The sequence below is a fragment of the Eleutherodactylus coqui genome, unplaced genomic scaffold, assembly GCF_035609145.1.
Source record: "Eleutherodactylus coqui strain aEleCoq1 unplaced genomic scaffold, aEleCoq1.hap1 HAP1_SCAFFOLD_291, whole genome shotgun sequence".
In the NCBI taxonomy this organism is placed as follows: Eukaryota; Metazoa; Chordata; class Amphibia; order Anura; family Eleutherodactylidae; genus Eleutherodactylus; species Eleutherodactylus coqui.
Genome location: NW_027102537.1, coordinates 74,169 through 95,000, shown reverse-complemented (window position 1 = coordinate 95,000; position 20,832 = coordinate 74,169). Strand labels below are relative to the sequence as shown.

Here is a 20,832-nt window from a genome sequence, read left to right as displayed (position 1 = left end):
GGGTCTGTGTGTGTGTGTAGCAGTGTGTGTCTGTGTGTGTGTGTAGCTGTGTGCGTGGGTGTGTGTGCGTCGGTGTGTGTAGCAGTGTGTGTGTAGCTGTGTGTAGCAGTGTCTGTGTAGCTGTGGGTGTGTGTAGCAGTGTGTGTGGGTCTGTGTGTGTAGCTGTGTGGCTGTGTGTGTGTGTAGCTGTGTGTGTGTGTGTGTAGCTGTGGGTGAGTGTGTGTAGTAGTGTGTGGGTGTGTACCTGTGTGTGTGGGGGGGGGTAGGTTTGTGTGGGTGTGTGTGTAGTAGTGTATGTGGGTAGGTGTGTAACAGTGTATGTGGGTAGGTGTGTGGCAGTGTATGTGGCTAGGTGTGTAGCTGTGTGCGTGTGTAGCTGTGTGTGTGTGTGGCTGTGTGTGTGGCTGTGTGTGTGTGGCAGTGTGTGTGTGTGGGGCAGTGTGTGTGTGTGGGGCAGTGTGTGTGTGTGGGGCAGTGTGTGTGTGTGGGGCAGTGTGTGTGTGTGGGGCAGTGTGTGTGGGGCAGTGTGTGTGTGTGGGGCAGTGTGTGTGTGTGGGGCAGTGTGTGTGTGTGGGGCAGTGTGTGTGTGTGTGGGGCAGTGTGTGTGTGTGTGTGTGGGGCAGTATGTGTGTGTGGGGCAGTGTGTGTGTGTGTGTGTGTGTGTGTGTGTGGGGCAGTGTGTGTGTGTGGGGCAGTGTGTGTGTGTGGGGCAGTGTGTGTGTGTGGGGCAGTGTGTGTGGGGCAGTGTGTGTGTGTGTGTGTGTGTGTGTGGGGCAGTGTGTGTGTGTGGGGCAGTGTGTGTGGGGCAGTGTGTGTGTGTGGGGCAGTGTGTGTGTGTGGGGCAGTGTGTGTGTGTGTGTGTGGGGCAGTGTGTGTGTGTGTGTGTGGGGCAGTGTGTGTGTGTGGGGCAGTGTGTGTGTGTGGGGCAGTGTGTGTGTGTGTGTGGGGCAGTGTGTGTGTGTGGGGCAGTGTGTGTGTGTGGGGCAGTGTGTGTGTGTGTGGGGCAGTGTGTGTGGGTGGGGCAGTGTGTGTGTGTGGGTGGGGCAGTGTGCGTGTGTGGGTGGGGGGGCAGTGTGCGTGTGTGGGTGGGGCAGTGTGTGTGTGTGGGTGGGGGGGCAGTGTGTGTGGGTGGGGGGGGGCAGTGTGTGTGTGTGTGGGGGGGGGGGCAGTGTGTGTGTGGGGGGGGGCAGTGTGTGTGTGTGGGGGGGGGGCAGTGTGTGTAGCTGTGTGGGGCAGTGTGTGTGTGTAGCAGTGTATGTGGGTAGGTGTGTGTGTGTGTGTGTGGGGGTAGGTGTGTAGCTGTGGGTTGGTGTGTGTGGCAGTGTATGTGGGTAGGTGTGTAGCTGTGTGGGTGTGTGTGTAGCTGTGTGTGTAGCTGTGTGTGTAGCTGTGTGGGTGTCGCTGTGGGTGTGTGTGGGTGTGTGTGTGTGGCTGTGTGTGGGTATGTGTAGCAGTGTGTGGGTGTGTAGCTGTGTGTGTAGCAGTGTACGTGGTAGGTGTGTGTGTGTGTGGGGGGGGGGGTAGGTTTGTGTGGGTGTGTGTGTAGCAGTGTATGTGGGTAGGTGTGTAGCAGTGTATGTGGGTAGGTTTGTAGCAGTGTATGTGGGTAGGTGTGTAACAGTGTATGTGGGTAGGTGTGTAACAGTGTATGTGGGTAGGTTTGTAGCAGTGTATGTGGGTAGGTGTGTAGCAGTGTATGTGGGTAGGTGTGTAGCAGTGTGTGTGGGTAGGTGTGTAGCAGTGTATGTGGGTAGGTGTGTAGCAGTGTGTGTGGGTAGGTGTGTAGCAGTGTGTGTGGGTAGGTGTGTAGCAGTGTGTGTGGGTAGGTGTGTAGCAGTGTGTGTGGGTAGGTGTGTAGCAGTGTGTGTGGGTAGGTGTGTAGCAGTGTGTGTGGGTAGGTGTGTAGCAGTGTGTGTGGGTAGGTGTGTAGCAGTGTGTGTGGGTAGGTGTGTAGCTGTGTAGGTGTGTGTAGCAGTGTGTGGGTGTGTGTAGCAGTGTAGGTGTGTGTAGCAGTGTGTGGGTGTGTGTAGCAGTGTGTGTAGCGGTGTATGTGGGTAGGTGTGTAACAGTGTGTGTGGGTGTGTGTATAGCTGTGTGGGTGTGTGTGGGTGTAGCTGGGTGGGTGTAGCTGTGGGTGTAGCTGTGTGTGGGTGGGTGTAGCTGGGTGGGTGTAGCTGTGGGTGTAGCTGTGTGTGTGGGTGCAGCTGTGTGTGTGGGTGTGTGTGCAGCAGTGTGTGTGGGTGTGTGTGTAGCAGTGTGTGTGGGTGTGTGTGTAGCAGTGTGTAGCAGTGTGTGTGGGTGTGTGTGTAGCAGTGTGTAGCAGTGTGTGTGGGTGTGTGTGTAGCAGTGTGTGTGGGTGTGTGTGTAGCAGTGTGTGTGGGTGTGTGTGTAGCAGTGTGTGCGGGTGTGGGTGTAGCAGTGTGTGCGGGTGTGGGTGTAGCAGTGTGTGTGGGTGTAGCAGTGGGTGCTGGTGGGTGTAGCAGTGGGTGCGGGTGGGTGTAGCAGTGTGCGCGGGTAGGTGTAGCAGTGTGCGCGGGTGGGTGTAGCAGTGTGCGCGGGTGGGTGTAGCAGTGTGCGCGGGTGGGTGTAGCAGTGTGCGCGGGTGGGTGTAGCAGTGTGCGCGGGTGGGTGTAGCAGTGTGCGTGGGTGGGTGTAGCAGTGTGCGTGGGTGGGTGTGTGTAGCAGTGTGCGTGGGTGGGTGTGTGTAGCAGTGGGTGTATAGCAGTGTGCGTGGGTGTGTAGCAGTGTGCGTGGGTGTGTAGCAGTGTGCGCTGGTGGGTGTAGCAGTGTGCGCGGGTGGGTGTAGCAGTGTGCGCGGGTGGGTGTAGCAGTGTGCGTGGGTGGGTGTGTGTAGCAGTGTGCGTGGGTATGTGTGTAGCAGTGTGCATGGGTGTGTGTAGCAGTGTGCATGGGTGTGTGTAGCAGTGTGCGTGGGTGTGTGTAGCAGTGTGCGCGGGTGTGGGTGTGTGTAGCAGTGGGTGCTGGTGGGTGTAGCAGTGGGTGTGGGTGTGTGTAGCAGTGGGTGCTGGTGGGTGTAGCAGTTTGCGCGGGTGGGTGTAGCAGTGTGCGCGGGTGGGTGTAGCAGTGTGCGCGGGTGGGTGTAGCAGTGTGCGCGGGTGGGTGTAGCAGTGTGCGCGGGTGGGTGTGTGTAGCAGTGTGCGCGGGTGGGTGTGTGTAGCAGTGTGGGTGGGTGTGTGTAGCAGTGTGCGTGGGGGTGTGTGTGTAGCTGTGTGCGTGGGGGTGTGTGTGTAGCTGTGTGCGTGGGGGTGTGTGTGTAGCTGTGTGCGTGGGGGTGTGTGTGTAGCTGTGTGCGTGGGGGTGTGTGTGTAGCTGTGTGCGTGGGGGTGTGTGTGTAGCTGTGTGCGTGGGGGTGTGTGTGTAGCTGTGTGCGTGGGGGTGTGTGTGTAGCTGTGTGCGTGGGGGTGTGTGTGTAGCTGTGTGCGTGGGGGTGTGTGTGTAGCTGTGTGCGTGGGGGTGTGTGTGTAGCTGTGTGCGTGGGGGTGTGTGTGTAGCTGTGTGCGTGGGGGTGTGTGTGTAGCTGTGTGCGTGGGGGTGTGTGTGTAGCTGTGTGCGTGGGGGTGTGTGTGTAGCTGTGTGTGTGGGGGGGGGGGTGTGTGTAGCTGTGTGTGTGGGGGTGTGTGTGTGTGGGGGTGTGTGTGTGTAGCGGTGTATGTGGGTAGGTGTGTAGCAATGTGGGTAGGTGTGTAGCAGTGTGGGTGTGTGTAGCAGTGTGGGTGTGTGTAGCAGTGTGGGTGTGTAGCAGTGTGGGTGTGTAGCAGTGTGGGTGGGTGTAGCTGTGGGTGTAGCTGTGTGGGTGGGTGTAGCTGTGGGTGTGGGTGGGTGTAGCTGTATGTGGGTAGGTGTGTAGCAGCGTATGTGGGTAGGTGTGTACCTGTTTGTGTGTGTGTAGGTTTGTGTGTGTGTAGGTTTGTGTGTGTGTAGGTTTGTGTGTAGGTTTGTGTGTGTGTAGGTTTGTGTGTAGGTTTGTGTGTGTGTAGGTTTGTGTGTGTGTAGGTTTGTGTGTGTGTGTGTAGGTTTGTGTGGGTGTGTGTAGGTTTGTGTGGGTGTGTGTAGGTTTGTGTGGGTGTGTGTAGCAGTGTGTGCGGGTGTGGATGTGTGTGTGTAGCAGTGTGTGCGGGTGTGTGTAGCAGTGTGTGCGGGTGTGTGTAGCAGTGTGTGCGGGTGTGTGTAGCACTGTGTGTGGGTGTGGATGTGTGTGTGTAGCAGTGTGTGCGGGTGTGTGTAGCACTGTGTGCGGGTGTGTGTAGCACTGTGTGTGGGTGTGTGTAGCAGTGTGTGCGGGTGTGGATGTGTGTGTGTAGCAGTGAGTGCGGGTGTGTGTAGCACTGTGTGCGGGTGTGTGTAGCACTGTGTGCGGGTGTGGGTAGCAGTGTGTGTGGGTGTGTGTAGCAGTGTGTGCGGGTGTGGGTGGGTGTGGGTGTGTGTGTAGCAGTGTGTGTGGGTGTGTGTGTAGCAGTGGGTGTGGGTGTGTGTGTAGCAGTGTGTGCGGGTGTGGGTGTGTGTGTAGCGGTGTGGGTGTGTGTGTAGCAGTGGGTGTGTGTGTAGCAGTGTGTGTGTGTGTGGCAGTGGGTGTGTGTGTAGCAGTGTGTGTGGGTGTGTGTGTAGCAGTGTGTGTGGGTGTGTGTGTAGCAGTGTGTGTGGGTGTGTGTGTAGCAGTGTGTGCGGGTGTGGGTGTGTGTAGCTGTGTGTGTGGGGGTGTGTGTGTGTGGGTGTGTGTAGCAGTGTGGGTGTGTGTAGCAGTGTGGGTGGGTGTGCAGCAGTGTGGGTGGGTGTGCAGCAGTGTGGGTGGGTGTGCAGCAGTGTGGGTGGGTGTGCAGCAGTGTGGGTGGGTGTGCAGCAGTGTGTGTGGGTGTGCAGCAGTGTGTGTGGGTGTGTAGCAGTGTGTGTGGGTGTGTAGCTGTGTGTGTGGGTGTGTAGCTGTGTGTGTGGGTGTGTGTGTGGGTGGGTGTGGGTGTAGCTGGGTGTGTGTGTGTGGGTGTGTGTGTGTGTGGGTGTGTGGGTGTAGCTGGGGGTGTGTGGGTGTAGCTGGGGGTGTGTGGGTGTAGCTGGGTGTGTGTGTGTGGGTGTAGCTGGGTGTGTGTGTGTGGGTGTAGCTGGGTGTGTGTGTGTGTGTGGGTGTAGCTGGGTGTGTGTGTGTAGCTGTGGGTGTGTGTGTAGCAGTGTATGTGGGTAGGTGTGTACCTGTGTGTGTGGGTGTGTGTGTGTGTGGCAGTGTGTGCGGGTGTGTAGCAGGGTGTGTGTGTGGCAGTGTGTGCGGGTGTGTAGCAGGGTGTGTGTGTGTGTGTGTGTGTGTAGCAGTGGGTGTGGGTGTAGCAGCGGGTGTGGGTGTGTGTGTAGCAGTGTGTGCGGGTGTGTGTGTAGCAGTGTGTGTGGGTGTGTGTGTAGCAGTGTGTGTGGGTGTGTGTGTAGCAGTGTGTGCGGGGGTGTGTGTGTAGCAGTGTGTGCGGGGGTGTGTGTGTAGCAGTGTGTGAGGGGGTGTGTGTGTAGCAGTGGGTGCGGGGGTGTGTGTGTAGCAGTGGGTGCGGGGGTGTGTGTGTAGCAGTGGGTGCGGGGGTGTGTGTAGCAGTGGGTGCGGGGGTGTGTGTAGCAGTGGGTGCGGGGGTGTGTGTAGCAGTGGGTGCGGGTGTGTGTAGCAGTGGGTGTAGTAGTGTGCGTGGGTGTGGGTGTGTGCAGCAGTGTGCGTGGGTGTGTGTAGCAGTGTGCGTGGGTGTGTGTAGCAGTGTGCGTGGGTGTGTGTAGCAGTGTGCGTGGGTGGGTGTGTGTAGCAGCGTGGGTGGGTGTGTGTAGCAGTGTGCGTGGGTGGGTGTGTGTAGCAGTGGGTGTGTAGCAGTGTGCGTGGGTGTGTAGCAGTGTGCGTGGGTGTATGTCTGTAGGTGTGTGTGTGTAGCTGTGTGCGTGGGTGTGTGTGGGTGTGTGTGTAGCTGTGTATGTGGGTAGGTGTGTACCTGTGTGTGTGGGTAGGTTTGTGTGTGTGTGGGTAGGTTTGTGTGTGTGTGGGTAGGTTTGTGTGTGTGTGGGTAGGTTTGTGTGTGTGTGGGTAGGTTTGTGTGTGTGTGGGTAGGTTTGTGTGTGTGGGTAGGTTTGTGTGTGTGGGTAGGTTTGTGTGTGTGGGTAGGTTTGTGTGTGTGGGTGGGTTTGTGTGTGTGCGTGGGTAGGTTTGTGTGTGTGCGTGCGTAGGTTTGTGTGTGTGTGTGGGTAGGTTTGTGTGTGTGTGTGGGTAGGTTTGTGTGTGTGTGTGGGTAGGTTTGTGTGTGTGTGGGGGTAGGTTTGTGTGTGTGTGGGTAGGTTTGTGTGTGTGTGGGGGTAGGTTTGTGTGTGTGTGTGGGGGTAGGTTTGTGTGTGTGTGGTGGGGGGGTAGGTTTGTGTGTGTGTGGTGGGGGGGTAGGTTTGTGTGTGTGTGGTGGGGGGGTAGGTTTGTGTGTGTGTGGGGGGGGGGGGGGTAGGTTTGTGTGTGTGTGGGGGGGTAGGTGTGTGTGGGGGGGTAGGTTTGTGTGTGTGTGGGGGGGGTAGGTTTGTGTGTGGGGGGGGGGGTAGGTTTGTGTGTGGGGGGGGGGGTAGGTTTGTGTGTGTGTGGGGGGGTAGGTTTGTGTGTGTGTGGGGGGGTAGGTTTGTGTGTGTGTGTGGGTAGGTTTGTGTGTGTGTGTGGGTAGGTTTGTGTGTGTGTGGGTAGGTTTGTGTGTGTGTGTGGGTAGGTTTGTGTGTGTGTGTGGGTAGGTTTGTGTGTGTGTGTGGGTAGGTTTGTGTGTGTGTGTGTGGGTAGGTTTGTGTGTGTGTGTGTGGGTAGGTTTGTGTGTGTGTGGGGGTAGGTTTGTGTGTGTGTGGGGGTAGGTTTGTGTGTGTGGGGGGGTAGGTTTGTGTGTGTGTGTGGGTAGGTTTGTGTGTGGGGGGGGGTAGGTTTGTGTGTGGGGGGGGGTAGGTTTGTGTGTGTGTGTGGGTAGGTTTGTGTGTGTGTGTGGGTAGGTTTGTGTGTGTGTGGGGGTAGGTTTGTGTGTGTGTGTGGGGGTAGGTTTGTGTGTGTGTGTGGGGGTAGGTTTGTGTGTGTGTGGGGGGGTAGGTTTGTGTGTGTATGGGGGTAGGTTTGTGTGTGTGTGGGGGTAGGTTTGTGTGTGTGTGGGGGTAGGTTTGTGTGTGTGTGTGGGGGTAGGTTTGTGTGTGTGTGTGTGTGTGTGTGGGGGGGGGGTGTGTGTGGGGGGGGGGGGGGTAGGTTTGTGTGTGTGTGGGAGGGTAGGTTTGTGTGTGTGTGTGGGGGTAGGTTTGTGTGTGTGTGTGTGGGGGTAGGTTTGTGTGTGTGTGGGGGTAGGTTTGTGTGTGTGGAGGGTAGGTTTGTGTGTGTGGAGGGTAGGTTTGTGTGTGTGTGGGGGGGTAGGTTTGTGTGTGTGTGGGGGGGTAGGTTTGTGTGTGTGTGTGGGGGTAGGTTTGTGTGTGTGGGGGGGTAGGTTTGTGTGTGTGTGTGGGGGGGGGGGTAGGTGTGTGTGTGTGGGGGGGTAGGTTTGTGTGTGTGTGGGGGGGTAGGTGTGTGTGTGGGGGGGTAGGTGTGTGTGTGTGGGGGTAGGTTTGTGTGTGTGTGGGGGGGTAGGTTTGTGTGTGTGTGGGGGGGTAGGTTTGTGTGTGTGTGGGGGGGTAGGTTTGTGTGTGTGTGGGGGGGTAGGTTTGTGTGTGTGTGGGGGGGTAGGTTTGTGTGTGTGTGTGGGGGGGTAGGTTTGTGTGTGTGTGTGGGGGTAGGTTTGTGTGTGTGTGGGTAGGTTTGTGTGTGTGTGGGTAGGTTTGTGTGTGTGTGTGTGGGTAGGTTTGTGTGTGTGTGTGTGGGTAGGTTTGTGTGTGTGTGTGTGGGTAGGTTTGTGTGTGTGTGTGTGTGTGTGGGTAGGTTTGTGTGTGTGTGTGTGTGTGGGTAGGTTTGTGTGTGTGTGTGTGTGGGTAGGTTTGTGTGTGTGTGGGTAGGTTTGTGTGTGTGTGTGTGGGGGGGGGGGGTAGGTTTGTGTGTGTGTGTGTGTGTGTGTGTGTGGGTAGGTTTGTGTGTGTGTGTGTGTGTGTGTGTGTGTGTGTGTGTGGGTAGGTTTGTGTGTGTGTGTGTGTGGGTAGGTTTGTGTGTGTGTGTGTGTGGGTAGGTTTGTGTGTGTGTGTGTGTGTGTGTGTGTGGCAGTGTATGTGGGTAGGTGTGTGTGGGTAGGTGCGTGTGGCAGTGTGTGTGGGTAGGTTTGTGTGTGTGTGGGTAGGTTTGTGTGTGTGTGTGGGTAGCAGTGTGTGTGTGGGTAGGTGCGTGTGGCAGTGTGTGTGGGTAGGTGCGTGTGGGTAGGTGCGTGTGGCTGTGTGTGTGGGTAGCTGTGTGTGGCTGTGTGTGTGGGTAGCTGTGTGTGGCTGTGTGTGTGGGTAGCTGTGTGTGGGTGGCTGTGTGTGTGGGTAGCTGTGTGTGGGTAGCTGTGTGTGGGTAGCTGTGTGTGGGTAGCTGTGTGTGGGTAGCTGTGTGTGGCTGTGTGTGTGGGTAGCTGTGTGTGTGGGTAGCTGTGTGTGGCTGTGTGTGTGGGTAGCTGTGTGTGGCTGTGTGTGTGGGTAGCTGTGTGTGGCTGTGTGTGTGGGTGGCTGTGTGTGTGGGTGGCTGTGTGTGTGGGTGGCTGTGTGTGTGGGTGGCTGTGTGTGTGGGTGGCTGTGTGTGTGGGTAGCTGTGTGTGTGGGTAGCTGTGTAGCTGTGTGTGTGGGTAGCTGTGTAGCTGTGTGTGTGGGTAGCTGTGTAGCTGTGTGTGTGGGTAGCTGTGTGTGTGGGTAGTTGTGCAGCTGTGTGTGTGGGTAGCTGTGTGTGTGGGTAGCTGTGTGTGTGGGTAGCTGTGTGTGTGGGTAGCTGTGTGTGTGGGTAGCTGTGTAGCTGTGTGTGTGTGGGTAGCTGTGTAGCTGTGTGTGTGTGGGTAGCTGTGTAGCTGTGTGTGTGTGGGTAGCTGTGTAGCTGTGTGTGTGTAGCTGTGTAGCTGTGTGTGTGTGGGTAGCTGTGTAGCTTTGTGTGTGTGGGTAGCTGTGTAGCTGTGTGTGTGTGGGTAGCTGTGTAGCTGTGTGTGTGTGGTTAGCTGTGTAGCTGTGTGTGTGTGTGGGTAGCTGTGTAGCTGTGTGTGTGTGTGGGTAGCTATGTAGCTGTGTGTGTGTGTGGGTAGCTGTGTAGCTGTGTGTGTGTGTGGGTAGCTGTGTAGCTGTGTGTGTGTGTGGGTAGCTGTGTAGCTGTGTGTGTGTGTGGGTAGCTGTGTAGCTGTGTGTGTGTGTGGGTAGCTGTGTAGCTGTGTGTGTGTGTGGGTAGCTGTGTAGCTGTGTGTGTGTGTGGGTAGCTGTGTAGCTGTGTGTGTGTGGGTAGCTGTGTAGCTGTGTGTGTGTGGGTAGCTGTGTAGCTGTGTGTGTGTGGGTAGCTGTGTAGCTGTGTGTGTGTGGGTAGCTGTGTAGCTGTGTGTGTGGGAAGTTGTGTGTGTGGGTAGTTGTGCAGCTGTGTGTGTGGGTAGTTGTGCAGCTGTGTGTGTGGGTAGTTGTGCAGCTGTGTGTGTGGGTAGTTGTGCAGCTGTGTGTGTGGGTAGTTGTGCAGCTGTGTGTGTGGGTAGTTGTGCAGCTGTGTGTGTGGGTAGCTGTGTGTGTGTGTAGCTGTGTGTGTGTGTAGCTGTGTGTGTGGGTAGCTGTGTGTGTGTGGGTAGCTGTGTGTGTGTGGGTAGCTGTGTGTGTGTGGGTAGCTGTGTGTGTGTGGGTAGCTGTGTGTGTGTGGGTAACTGTGTGTGTGTGGGTAGCTGTGTGTGTGTGTGGGTAGCTGTGTGTGTGTGGGTAGCTGTGTGTGTGTGGGTAGCTGTGTAGCTGTGTGTGTGTGGGTAGCTGTGTAGCTGTGTGTGTGTGGGTAGCTGTGTAGCTGTGTGTGTGTGGGTAGCTGTGTAGCTGTGTGTGTGTGGGTAGCTGTGTGTGTAGGTGTGTGTGGGTGGGTGTGTAGGTGTGTGTGGGGGGGTGTAGCTGTGTGTGTGTGGCAGTGTATGTGGGTAGGTGTGGGTAGCTGTGTGTGTGGGTAGCTCTGTAGCTGTGTGTGTGGGTAGCTCTGTAGCTGTGTGTGTGGGTAGCTGTGTATGTGGGTGGATGTGTAGCTGTGTGTGTGGGTAGCTGTGTGTGTGTGTGGGTAGCTGTGTGTGTGTGTGGGTAGCTGTGTGTGTGTGTGTGGCAGTGTAGCTGTGTGTGGGTGGCAGTGTGGCAGTGTATGTGGGTAGCTGTGTGTGGGTAGCTGTGTGTGTGGGTAGCTGTGTGTGTGGGTAGCTCTGTAGCTGTGTGTGTGGGTAGCTCTGTAGCTGTGTGTGTGGGTAGCTCTGTAGCTGTGTGTGTGGGTAGCTGTGTAGCTGTGTGTAGCTGTGTGTGTGGGTAGCTGTGTAGCTGTGTATGTGGGTGGATGTGTAGCTGTGTGTGTGGGTAGCTGTGTGTGTGTGGCAGTGTAGCTGTGTGTGGGTGGCAGTGTGGCAGTGTATGTGGGTAGGTGTGTGTAGCAGTGTGTGTGGGTAGCTGTGTGTAGCTGTGTGTGTGTGGGTAGCTGTGTGTGTGGGTAGCTGTGTGTGTGGGTAGCTGTGGGTAGCTGTGTGTGTGGGTAGCTGTGTGTGTGGGTAGCTGTGTGTGTGGGTAGCTGTGTAGCTGTGGGTAGCTGTGTGTGTGGGTAGCTGTGTAGCTGTGTGTGGGTAGCTGTGTAGTTGTGTGTGTGTGTGTGTGTGTGTGTGGCAGTGTATGTGGGTAGGTGTGTGTGGCAGTGTGGCAGTGTATGTGGGTAGGTGTATGTGGGTAGGTGTGTGTGGCAGTGTGTATGTGGGTAGGTGTGTGTGGCAGTGTGTGTGTGGCAGTGTGTGTGGGTAGCTGTGTGTGTGTGTGTAGGTTTGTGTGTGTGTGTGTAGGTTTGTGTGGGTGTGTGTGTGGATGTGTGTGTGTAGCAGTGTGTGCGGGTTTGGGTGTGTGTGTGTAGCAGTGTGTGCGGGTGTGGGTGTGTGTGTAGCAGTGTGTGTAGCAGTGGGTGTGGGTGTGTGTAGCTGTGTGTGCGGGTGTGGGTGTGTGTGTAGCAGTGGGTGTAGCAGTGGGTGTGGGTGTGGGTGTAGCAGTGGGTGCGGGGGTGTGTGTAGCAGTGTGTGCGGGGGGGTGTGTAGCAGTGTGTGCGGGGGGGTGTGTAGCAGTGGGTGCGGGGGTGTGTGTAGCAGTGTGTGCGGGGGGGTGTGTAGCAGTGGGTGCGGGGGTGTGTGTAGCAGTGTGTGCGGGGGGGTGTGTAGCAGTGGGTGCGGGGGGGGGGGGGTGTAGCAGTGGGTGCGGGGGGGGGGGTGTAGCAGTGGGTGCGGGGGGGGGGGGTGTAGCAGTGGGTGCGGGGGGGGGGGTGTAGCAGTGGGTGCGGGGGGGGGGGGGGTTGTAGCAGTGGGTGCGGGGGGGGTGTAGCAGTGGGTGCGGGGGGGTGTAGCAGTGGGTGCGGGGGGGGGGTGTAGCAGTGGGTGCGGGGGGGGGGGTGTAGCAGTGGGTGCGGGGGGGGGTGTAGCAGTGGGTGCGGGGGGGGGGGGTGTAGCAGTGGGTGCGGGGGGGGTGTGTAGCAGTGGGTGCGGGGGGGTGTGTAGCAGTGGGTGCGGGGGGGTGTGTAGCAGTGGGTGCGGGTGTGTGTGTAGCACTGGGTGCGGGGGTGTGTAGCAGTGGGTGCGGGGGTGTGTAGCAGTGGGTGCGGGTGTGTGTAGCAGTGGGTGTAGCAGTGTGCGTGGGTGTGTGTAGCAGTGTGCGTGGGTGTGTGTAGCAGTGTGCGTGGGTGTGTGTAGCAGTGTGCGTGGGTGGGTGTAGCAGTGTGCGTGGGTGGGTGTGTGTAGCAGTGTGCGTGGGTGGGTGTGTGTAGCAGTGGGTGTGTAGCAGTGTGCGTGGGTGTGTAGCAGTTTGCGTGGGTGTGTAGCAGTGTGCGTGGGTGTGTGTGTGTAGCAGTGTGCGTGGGTGTGTGTGTGTAGCAGTGTGCGTGGGTGTGGGTGTGTAGCAGTGTGCGTGGGTGTGTGTGTGTAGCAGTGTGCGTGGGTGTGTGTGTGTCGCTGTGTGCGTGGGTGTGTGTGTGTAGCTGTGTGTGTGGGGGTGTGTGTGTGTAGCTGTGTGTGTAGCAGTGTATGTGGGTAGGTGTGTACCTGTGTGTGTGGGTAGGTTTGTGTGTGTGTGGGTAGGTTTGTGTGTGTGTGTGGGTAGGTTTGTGTGTGTGTGTGGGTAGGTTTGTGTGTGTGTGTGGGTAGGTTTGTGTGTGTGTGTGGGTAGGTTTGTGTGTGTGTGTGGGTAGGTTTGTGTGTGTGTGTGGGTAGGTTTGTGTGTGTGTGTGTGTGGGTAGGTTTGTGTGTGTGTGTGTGTGGGTAGGTTTGTGTGTGTGTGTGGGTAGGTTTGTGTGTGTGTGTGGGTAGGTTTGTGTGTGTGTGTGGGTAGGTTTGTGTGTGTGTGTGGGTAGGTTTGTGTGTGTGTGTGTGTGGGTAGGTTTGTGTGTGTGTGTGGGTAGGTTTGTGTGTGTGTGTGGGTAGGTTTGTGTGTGTGTGTGGGTAGGTTTGTGTGTGTGTGTGGGTAGGTTTGTGTGTGTGTGTGGGTAGGTTTGTGTGTGTGTGTGGGTAGGTTTGTGTGTGTGTGTGGGTAGGTTTGTGTGTGTGTGTGGGTAGGTTTGTGTGTGTGTGTGGGTAGGTTTGTGTGTGTGTGTGGGTAGGTTTGTGTGTGTGTGTGGGTAGGTTTGTGTGTGTGTGTGTGGGTAGGTGTGTGTGTGTGTGTGTGTGGGTAGGTTTGTGTGTGTGTGGGTAGGTTTGTGTGTGTGTGTGTGGGTAGGTTTGTGTGTGTGTGTGTGGGTAGGTTTGTGTGTGTGTGTGTGGGTAGGTTTGTGTGTGTGTGTGTGGGTAGGTTTGTGTGTGTGTGTGTGGGTAGGTTTGTGTGTGTGTGTGTGGGTAGGTTTGTGTGTGTGTGTGTGGGTAGGTTTGTGTGTGTGTGTGTGGGTAGGTTTGTGTGTGTGTGTGTGGGTAGGTTTGTGTGTGTGTGTGTGGGTAGGTTTGTGTGTGTGTGTGTGGGTAGGTTTGTGTGTGTGTGTGTGGGTAGGTTTGTGTGTGTGTGTGTGGGTAGGTTTGTGTGTGTGTGTGTGGGTAGGTTTGTGTGTGTGTGTGTGGGTAGGTTTGTGTGTGTGTGTGTGTGTGGGGGTAGGTTTGTGTGTGTGTGTGTGTGTGGGTAGGTTTGTGTGTGTGTGTGTGTGGGTAGGTTTGTGTGTGTGTGTGTGTGGGTAGGTTTGTGTGTGTGTGTGTGTGGGTAGGTTTGTGTGTGTGTGTGTGTGTGTGTGTGTGGGTAGGTTTGTGTGTGTGTGTGTGGGTAGGTTTGTTTGTGTGTGTGTGTGTGTGTGTGTGTGTGGGTAGGTTTGTGTGTTTGTGTGGGTAGGTTTGTGTGTGGGTAGGTAGGTTTGTGTGTGTGTGTGTGTGTGGGTAGGTTTGTGTGTGTGTGGGTAGGTTTGTGTGTGTGTGGGTAGGTTTGTGTGTGTGTGTGTGGGTAGGTTTGTGTGTGTGTGTGTGTGTGGGTAGGTTTGTGTGTGTGTGTGTGTGTGTGTGGGTGTGTGTGGCAGTGTATGTGGGTAGGTGTGTGTGGGTAGGTGCGTGTGGCAGTGTGTGTGGGTAGGTTTGTGTGTGTGTGGGTAGGTGCGTGTGGCAGTGTGTGTGGGTAGGTGCGTGTGGGTAGGTGCGTGTGGCTGTGTGTGTGGGTAGCTGTGTGTGGCTGTGTGTGTGGGTAGCTGTGTGTGGCTGTGTGTGTGGGTAGCTGTGTGTGGGTGGCTGTGTGTGTGGGTAGCTGTGTGTGGGTGGCTGTGTGTGTGGGTAGCTGTGTGTGGGTAGCTGTGTGTGGGTAGCTGTGTGTGTGGGTAGCTGTGTGTGTGGGTAGCTGTGTGTGGCTGTGTGTGTGGGTAGCTGTGTGTGGCTGTGTGGGTAGCTGTGGGTGGCTGTGTGTGTGGGTGGCTGTGTGTGTGGGTAGCTGTGTGTGTGGGTGGCTGTGTGTGTGGGTAGCTGTGTGTGTGGGTGGCTGTGTGTGTGGGTAGCTGTGTGTGTGGGTAGCTGTGTGTGTGGGTAGCTGTGTAGCTGTGTGTGTGGGTAGCTGTGTAGCTGTGTGTGTGGGTAGCTGTGTAGCTGTGTGTGTGGGTAGCTGTGTAGCTGTGTGTGTGGGTAGCTGTGTGTGTGGGTAGCTGTGTAGCTGTGTGTGTGGGTAGCTGTGTGTGTGGGTAGTTGTGCAGCTGTGTGTGTGGGTAGCTGTGTGTGTGGGTAGCTGTGTAGCTGTGTGTGTGGGTAGCTGTGTAGCTGTGTGTGTGTGGGTAGCTGTGTAGCTGTGTGTGTGTGGGTAGCTGTGTAGCTGTGTGTGTGTGGGTAGCTGTGTAGCTGTGTGTGTGTGGGTAGCTGTGTAGCTGTGTGTGTGTGGGTAGCTGTGTAGCTGTGTGTGTGTGGGTAGCTGTGTAGCTGTGTGTGTGTGGGTAGCTGTGTAGCTGTGTGTGTGTGGGTAGCTGTGTAGCTGTGTGTGTGTGGGTAGCTGTGTAGCTGTGTGTGGGTAGCTGTGTAGCTGTGTGTGTGTGGGTAGCTGTGTAGCTGTGTGTGTGTGGGTAGCTGTGTAGCTGTGTGTGTGGGAAGTTGTGTGTGTGGGTAGTTGTGCAGCTGTGTGTGTGGGTAGCTGTGTGTGTGGGTAGCTGTGTGTGTGGGTAGCTGTGTGTGTGTGGGTAGCTGTGTGTGTGTGGGTAGCTGTGTGTGTGTGGGTAGCTGTGTGTGTGTGGGTAGCTGTGTGTGTGTGGGTAGCTGTGTGTGTGTGGGTAGCTGTGTGTGTGTGGGTAGCTGTGTGTGTGTGGGTAGCTGTGTGTGTGTGGGTAGCTGTGTGTGTGTGGGTAGCTGTGTGTGTGTGGGTAGCTGTGTGTGTGTGGGTAGCTGTGTAGCTGTGTGTGTGTGGGTAGCTGTGTGTGTGTGGGTAGCTGTGTGTGTGTGGGTAGCTGTGTGTGTGTGGGTAGCTGTGTAGCTGTGTGTGTGTGGGTAGCTGTGTGTGTGTGGGTAGCTGTGTGTGTGTGGGTAGCTGTGTGTGTGTGGGTAGCTGTGTAGCTGTGTGTGTGGGTAGCTGTGTAGCTGTGTGTGTGGGTAGCTGTGTGTGGGGGTGTGTAGCTGTGTGTGTGTGTGTGTGTGTGGCAGTGTATGTGGGTAGCTGTGTGTGGGTAGCTGTGTGTGTGGGTAGCTCTGTAGCTGTGTGTGTGGGTAGCTGTGTATGTGGGTGGATGTGTAGCTGTGTGTGTGGGTAGCTGTGTGTGTGTGTGGGTAGCTGTGTGTGTGTGTGGCAGTGTAGCTGTGTGTGGGTGGCAGTGTGGCAGTGTATGTGGGTAGCTGTGTGTGGGTAGCTGTGTGTGTGGGTAGCTGTGTGTGTGGGTAGCTCTGTAGCTGTGTGTGTGGGTAGCTGTGTGTGTGGGTAGCTCTGTAGCTGTGTGTGTGGGTAGCTCTGTAGCTGTGTGTGTGGGTAGCTGTGTAGCTGTGTGTAGCTGTGTGTGTGGGTAGCTGTGTAGCTGTGTATGTGGGTGGATGTGTAGCTGTGTGTGTGGGTAGCTGTGTGTGTGTGGCAGTGTAGCTGTGTGTGGGTGGCAGTGTGGCAGTGTGGCAGTGTATGTGGGTAGGTGTGTGTAGCAGTGTGTGTGGGTAGCTGTGTGTAGCTGTGTGTGTGTGGGTAGCTGTGTGTAGCTGTGTGTGTGTGTGTAGCTGTGTGTGTGTGTGTAGCTGTGTGTGTGTGGGTAGCTGTGTGTGTGGGTAGCTGTGTGTGTGGGTAGCTGTGTGTGTGGGTAGCTGTGTGTGTGGGTAGCTGTGTGTGTGGGTAGCTGTGTGTGTGGGTAGCTGTGTGTGTGGGTAGCTGTGTAGCTGTGGGTAGCTGTGTGTGTGGGTAGCTGTGTAGCTGTGTGTGGGTAGCTGTGTAGTTGTGTGTGTGTGTGTGTGTGTGTGTGTGTGTGTGTGTGTGTGTGGCAGTGTGGCAGTGTATGTGGGTAGGTGTGTGTGGCAGTGTGGCAGTGTATGTGGGTAGGTGTGTGTGGCAGTGTGGCAGTGTATGTGGGTAGGTGTGTGGCAGTGTGTGTGGGTAGCTGTGTGTAGCTGTGTGTGTGGGTAGCTGTGTAGCTGTGTGTAGCTGGGTAGCTGTGTGTGTGGGTAGCTGTGTCGCTGTGTGTGTGGGTAGCTGTGTAGTTGTGTGTGTGTGTGTGGCAGTGTGTGTGGGTAGCTGTGTGTAGCTGTGTGTGTGGGTAGCTGTGTGTGTGGGTAGCTGTGTGTGTGGGTAGCTGTGTGTGTGGGTAGCTGTGTAGCTGTGTGTGTGGGTAGCTGTGTAGCTGTGTGTGTGGGTAGCTGTGTAGCTGTGTGTGTGGGTAGCTGTGTGTGTGGGTAGCTGTGTAGCTGTGTGTGTGGGTAGCTGTGTGTGTGGGTAGCTGTGTAGCTGTGTGTGTGGGTAGCTGTGTAGCTGTGTGTGTGGGTAGCTGTGTAGTTGTGTGTGTGTGTGTGTGTGTGGCAGTGTGGCAGTGTATGTGGGTAGCTGTGTGTAGCTGTGTGTGTGTGTGTAGCTGTGTGTGTGTGGGTAGCTGTGTGTGTGGGTAGCTGTGTGTGTGGGTAGCTGTGTGTGTGGGTAGCTGTGTAGCTGTGTGTGTGGGTAGCTGTGTAGCTGTGTGTGTGGGTAGCTGTGTAGTTGTGTGTGTGTGTGTGTGTGTGTGTGTGTGGCAGTGTGGCAGTGTATGTGGGTAGCTGTGTGTAGCTGTGTGTGTGTGTGTGTAGCTGTGTGTGTGTGGGTAGCTGTGTGTGTGGGTAGCTGTGTGTGTGGGTAGCTGGGTAGCTGTGTGTGTGGGTAGCTGTGTAGCTGTGTGTGTGTGGGTAGCTGTGTAGTTGTGTGTGTGGCAGTGTGGCAGTGTATGTGGGTAGGTGTGTGTGGCAGTGTGTGTGGGTGGGCTCATCATGCTGCCATATGGGGCTCCTCCTTGTTTTTGGGAGATGATTTATATTTCTCTTACTTTTTTTTTTAGCGGATTCTGCTCTGAATGTGAAATCTGTTCCTCAGGTAAACCTTATGGGTAGGGTGCTGGGGGTTGTACATGGTAGTTTGAGTCCTAGTTCTCAGGGTGGGGGTGTATACTGTCATGTCGTGATGTATAATGAATGGTGCCGGTTGTGAACTCTGGGTGGGGTATGGATGCCGGGGAGAGGTTCTGGTTCCCGGGGGAACGTGAGGTATGGTTGCCGTGGGTGGGGGTTGTGATACTCAGATGTGGGTATAGATGCTATGGGGGTTGCAGTTCCCGGGCTGTGAGAGTTGTGATTACTGGGGTGGGGCATGGATGCTGGGGTGGGTTTTGATTACCGGGGTGGGGCATGGATGCTGGGGTGGGTCGTGATTCCCTTCGTGGGGCATGGATGCTGGGGTGGGTCGTGATTCCCTTCGTGGGGCATGGATGCTGGGGTGGGTCGTGATTCCCTTCGTGGGGCATGGATGCTGGGGTGGGTCGTGATTCCCTTCGTGGGGCATGGATGCTGGGGTGGGTCGTGATTCCCTTCGTGGGGCATGGATGCTGGGGTGGGTCGTGATTCCCTTCGTGGGGCATGGATGCTGGGGTGGGTAGTGATTACCCGGGTGGGGCATGGATGCTGGGGTGGGTAGTGATTACCCGGGTGGGGCATGGATGCTGGGGTGGGTCGTGATTCCCTTCGTGGGGCATGGATGCTGGGGTGGGTCGTGATTCCCTTCGTGGGGCATGGATGCTGGGGTGGGTTGTGATTACCCGGGTGGGGCATGGATGCTGGGGTGGGTTGTGATTACCCGGGTGGGGCATGGATGCTGGGGTGGGTTGTGATTACCCGGGTGGGGCATGGATGCTGGGCTGGGTTTGGATTACAGGGGTGGGGCATGGATGCTGGGGTGGGTTGTGATTACCCGGGTGGGGCATGGATGTCGGGGTGGGTTGTGATTACCGCGGTGAAGGTTATTGCTGGGGTCGGATATGGATGCAGAGGTGAGGTATGGGTGTTGAGGGGGGTTGTGATTTACAGGGTGGGGTGTGGATGGTGGAGTGAGGTTTGGGTGTCGAGGGGGTTGTGATTCCCGTGTTGGGGTGTGGATGCTGGGGAGGATTGTGATGCTGGGGTGAGGTATGGGTGTCGAGGGTGGTTGTGATTCCTGTGGTGGGGTGTGGATGCTGGGGTGAGGTATGGGTGTCGAGGGTGGTTGTGATTCCCGTGGTGGGGTGTGGATGCTGGGGTGAGGTATGGGTGTCGAAGGGGATTGTGATTCCCGTGGTGGGGTGTGGATGCTGGAGTGAGGTTTGGGTGTCGGGGGGTTGTGATTCCCGTGTTGGGGTGTGGATGCTGGGGAGGATTGTGATGCTGGGGTGAGGTATGGGTGTCGAGGGTGGTTGTGATTCCTGTGGTGGGGTGTGGATGCTGGGGTGAGGTATGGGTGTCGAGGGTGGTTGTGATTCCCGTGGTGGGGTGTGGATGCTGGGGTGAGGTATGGGTGTCGAAGGGGATTGTGATTCCCGTGGTGGGGTGTGGATGCTGGGGTGAGGTATGGGTGTCGATGGGGGTTGTGATTCCCGTGGTGGGGTGTGGATGCTGGAGTGAGGTTTGGGTGTCGGGGGGTTGTGATTCCCGTGGTGGGGTGTGGATGCTGGAGTGAGGTTTGGGTGTCGAGGGGGGGGGGTGTGTGATCCCCAGGGTGCGGTGTGGATGCCGAGTTGAGGTATGGATGTCGAGGGGGGTGTGATCCCCAGGGTGCGGTGTGGATGCAGAGGTGAGGTTTGGGTGTCGAGGAGGGTTGTGATTCCCACGGTGGGGTGTGGATGCAGAGGTGAGGTATGGGTGTCGAGGGGGGTGTGATCCCCAGGGTGCGGTGTGGATGCCGAGTTGAGGTATGGATGTCGAGGGGGGTGTGATCCCCAGGGTGCGGTGTGGATGCAGAGGTGAGGTATGGGTGTCGAGGGGGGTGTGATCCCCAGGGTGCGGTGTGGATGCAGAGGTGAGGTTTGGATGTCGAGGGGTTATGATTCCCACGGTGGAGGTTGCAATTCCCGGGGTGGGGTATGGATTCTGGGGTGAGGTATGGGTGTCGTGTGGGGGGGTTGTGATTCCCGCGGTATAGTGTGGGTGTCGGGGGGGGGGGGGGGGGGCGGGTGTTGTGGTTCCTGGTATAGGGTGTGCATGTGATTCCTGGTATAGGGTGTGTATGTGATTCCTGTTGAGGGGAATGAAGGGGAAGGGGGTGGTGAGGTATGGGTGTCGGGGTATGGATGCTTGGGTGGTTTTGTGATTCCCGGGGTGGGGTATGGATGCAGGGGTGCGTTGTGACTCTCGGGGTGGGGTAGAAATGCACGGTTGAGGTGACGGGGTTGTTATGATTCCTGGGGTGTGGTATGGATGCTGGTGCGAGGTATGGGTGTTTGGGGTGGGGGGGGGGGGTGATTGCTGGGGTGAGCTATGTTTGCCAGGGTGGTTTTGTGATTCCCAGGGTGGGGTATGGGTGCCAAGGGGAGGGTTGTGATTCCCGAGGTGTAGAGGACTACCTTCTGACTGTTTCCACGTCTTCAGCAGCCTCCTCAGAAGCGTTCGCGGACAGTTGAGGACTTTAACCGCTTCTGCACGTTTGTGCTGGCATACGCAGGTTACATACCTCCTCCACCTAAAGAGGTGAGTACTTGGCGCCAGCCATGGGGGGATGTGCTGTCTCGTTTTGCAGGTCTGTGTATTCTATCTGTTTTTCTTGTCCTGTAGGAGAAGTCATGGCCTTCGCCGCGTCCCACCACCCCTCATCGGACGGAGGAAAGCGACAGTTGGGATTCCCCGGACCCCCCGCGCCTCCCGCTGGCGTCGGGCACCTCCGATCTCAGCACTATACATACTTTTGTCATGAAGGCCAAGGGGCAGAGTGCGGGCGGGAGCAAGCGTCGGGGAGCAGAGCATTCACGGGTAAAGAGGAGCGCCCGCCGGAGACGGAGGCAGCGCCACCACGGAGGAGCCGCTGGCAGGGTGAGCGATACGGACACTGATGACGAGGACCGGGGCGTACCGCCACACAGGGCGTCTCCGTCCACACCACAACCTCCTCCCAGTGCCGAGAGCAGCCGGGACGCGGCAGGCGGCAGCTCCAGCGATGCCGACACCCAGGTGATGGATGAGGACATCATGGTGGACTCAGGTGAGGCGGGCAGCGGTGCGGGCGCTCTGCGGCCTCGGGGTGCTCTGTACACTCACTCTCTTGTTCCTTGCTCCCGGCAGGAGATGATTCGTGGGACTTAGTGACGTGTTACTGTGAGAAGCCGTTCGCCGGGCGCCCGATGATCGAGTGTAACGTGTGCTGCACGTGGGTCCATCTCTCCTGCGCAAAGATCCGTAAGAGCAACGTGCCGGACATCTACTACTGCCAGAAGTGCAGAGAGGGCCGGGGCGCCCCCAAGGAGGAGCACCCATGACCACCGCCTGCTGGACTATGGGGGGAGGGCCCTAGACTCCCCCATGTAAATAGTGGACAGAAAGTTTATTTTATTTTTTGTCCCTCCTGTAATAAATCCTGTTTGTATCCCAGAAATAAAAGTTTTTGTGTATAGCAGAGGCGGTTCATCCTTCCTGACCTGTGGTGGGAGCAGCACGAGGAGCAATTATCACGGCGCACCGTATATGGGGGGTACATTGGGGTCTATGGGAGGTGTATATGGTGCATACAGGGATGTGTATAGGTCGCGTACGGTGCTGTATATAGTAACTATAGGGGTGTATATAGCAAGTGTTGGGGTATAAGGTGGATAAAGGGGAGGATTATATAAGCGTTCGGGTGTACATAGTACCTATA

General features: G+C 56.9%; 1 protein-coding gene across 2 annotated transcripts in view; it reads left to right on the top strand.

Annotated features, from left to right (window-relative positions):
* LOC136604718 (PHD finger protein 23A-like) overlaps nucleotides 1-20,592 on the top strand; it is a 68,349-nt gene extending 47,757 nt beyond the window's left edge. Inside the window, exons 2-5 of one of the 2 annotated variants that reach the window (XM_066588924.1) lie at nucleotides 17,021-17,055; nucleotides 19,578-19,673; nucleotides 19,758-20,181; nucleotides 20,262-20,592. In XM_066588924.1, the coding sequence (XP_066445021.1) occupies nucleotides 17,021-17,055; nucleotides 19,578-19,673; nucleotides 19,758-20,181; nucleotides 20,262-20,455 (749 nt within the window). In that variant the 3' untranslated portion in view covers nucleotides 20,456-20,592. Of the gene's footprint in view, nucleotides 1-17,020; nucleotides 17,056-19,574; nucleotides 19,674-19,757; nucleotides 20,182-20,261 lie in introns of both variants that reach the window. The other variant, XM_066588923.1, reaches the window with a different exon arrangement.
* Nucleotides 20,593-20,832: the final 240 nt, after the last annotated feature.